At 44.1% G+C, this 2,003-nt stretch overlaps 1 protein-coding gene across 1 annotated transcript in view; it reads left to right on the forward strand.

Annotated features, from left to right (window-relative positions):
* Positions 1 to 1,727, forward strand: part of LOC102773003 (histone H2A.Z) — a 2,283-nt gene extending 556 nt beyond the window's left edge. The window contains exons 2-5 of the mRNA XM_006773003.2: positions 51 to 128; positions 424 to 537; positions 892 to 1,021; positions 1,289 to 1,727. Coding sequence (XP_006773066.1) covers positions 51 to 128; positions 424 to 537; positions 892 to 1,021; positions 1,289 to 1,350 — 384 coding nt within the window. The 3' untranslated portion in view covers positions 1,351 to 1,727. The remainder of the gene's footprint in view (positions 1 to 50; positions 129 to 423; positions 538 to 891; positions 1,022 to 1,288) is intronic.
* The last annotated feature ends 276 nt before the right edge of the window (positions 1,728 to 2,003 follow it).

The raw sequence follows: 2,003 nt of genomic DNA on the forward strand, positions 1-2,003 counted from the left end.
ATCCTATCTTCTCCGTTCCTCCTCCGCTCGCGGGCGTGTGCGCGCCGTAGGCTGGTGGTAAGGCTGGGAAAGACTCCGGAAAGGCCAAGACAAAGGCGGTTTCCCGCTCGCAGAGAGCCGGATTGCAGGTCAGTGGTGGTGGCTGGGTGCAGCCGGGGGATCGTGGCGTCTTCCTTACCCTTTGCTTGCCTGTCATTTGCTCTCGATGAGCGTTTTCGTCTTTGCGTGGGTGATGCGGTGTCGCGATTTGTTTTGCCGATTCGATCAATATCGGGGCGGGGGGGGCGATCACGTGTGTGGATACGGCGGCGGGGGGGGGGTGCCCCTCGCTGCACCAGCGTCCTTGGTCCTAGCTTTGGCGCGCGTCTGATTGTGTCATCTTTGATTCATATCTTTGTGCATTTGTTTTTGCTTAAAATTAAGTTTCCGGTGGGCCGTATTCATCGACACCTGAAATCTAGGACGACCAGCCACGGACGTGTAGGCGCGACCGCTGCTGTGTACAGCGCAGCCATTCTGGAGTACCTCACCGCAGAGGTAAAGGGGTGCACGCCTGTAATCTGGGAATGGTTTGCGGGGGAGTCGGGGGGAGCGGTAGGTGGCGAGAGGGAAGGAGGAAAGTGATGCAAGAAAACTCCCGGGCCCCGAACGTGGCGAGAAGCCTCTGGGAACGCTAGAGGGAGCTGGTGGTCATTGAGCGATCCTGCTGAGCTTGAGCTGCTCTGGGAAATAAAATTGCGTGCCCCCTTTTTATAGCTTATGCCATTTTGACATTCAGGTAGGGGAGGGGAGGGAGGCAATTGCTAGATATATGTTCATGAAGGTTTGTTCTGCTCTGGATCTTGGCCTAAAGAAAAAATGGAAGAAAATTGATGAGTCTTTGCCTTCTAGGTACTTGAATTGGCAGGCAATGCATCAAAAGACTTAAAGGTAAAGCGTATTACCCCTCGTCATTTGCAACTTGCTATTCGTGGAGATGAAGAATTGGATTCTCTCATCAAGGCTACAATTGCTGGTGGTGGTATGTGAATACTAAAATTTCACTTCGAATTCCTGTAGAGGAAACAATTCATAGCTTTTTAAACATTCCCATTAGTAGTTTTTAATCTAAAGGAGGACACCTGAGCAGAATATCAATGTATGAAATAACTTAATGAGTTTTTACTTTGTATACTTGAATTTCACATTTAAAGACATCTGCCAAGTTGAACAACTGTTCTGGTTTAAATATAGTGTGATCTTTTAAATGTGTATTAAAAACTAGAATTAATCCCTGTCCCTCTCCTAGGTGTTATTCCACACATCCACAAATCTCTGATTGGGAAGAAAGGACAACAGAAGACTGTCTAAAGGATGCCTGGATTTCTTATTATCTCAGGACTCTAAATACTCTAACAGCTGTCCAGTGTTGGTGATTCCAGTGGACTGTATCTCTGTGAAAAACACAATTTTGCCTTTTTGTAATTCTATTTGAGCAAGTTGGAAGTTTAATTAGCTTTCCAACCAACCAAATTTCTGCATTCAAGTCATAACCATATTTAAGTGTTACTGTGGCTTCAAAGAAGCTATTGATTCTGAAGTAGTGGGTTTTGATTGAGTTGACTGTTTTTAAAAAACTGTTTGGATTTTAATTGTGATGCAGAAGTTATAGTAACAAACATTTGGTTTTGTACAGACATTATTTCCACTCCGGTGGATAAGCTCAATAAAGGTCATATCCCAAACTAGTTGTGTTTTTAAATTTGCTTGATTGTAATAGAAACGCCTTTCTTTTGAATAGGTCTCTCATCCATCAATAACTTAAGCATATATCTTCTCCAGAAATTAAACATAATTTTCTATATAAACAGCAGGCCAAACTGTAAGTTAATATTGTGTAATTAGCTATTAAAGATTTTAAAACTGGCAGGACCTGGAATGGGACACGTTTTTTAGGCTCTTTGTCCATCTCAGTTTGCATGTTGTCCAAACCTGCTGTGTGACAGCTCTGCACTGTGCAGTAT

The sequence above is a fragment of the Myotis davidii genome, unplaced genomic scaffold (genome assembly GCF_000327345.1).
Source record: "Myotis davidii unplaced genomic scaffold, ASM32734v1 scaffold226, whole genome shotgun sequence".
In the NCBI taxonomy this organism is placed as follows: Eukaryota; Metazoa; Chordata; class Mammalia; order Chiroptera; family Vespertilionidae; genus Myotis; species Myotis davidii.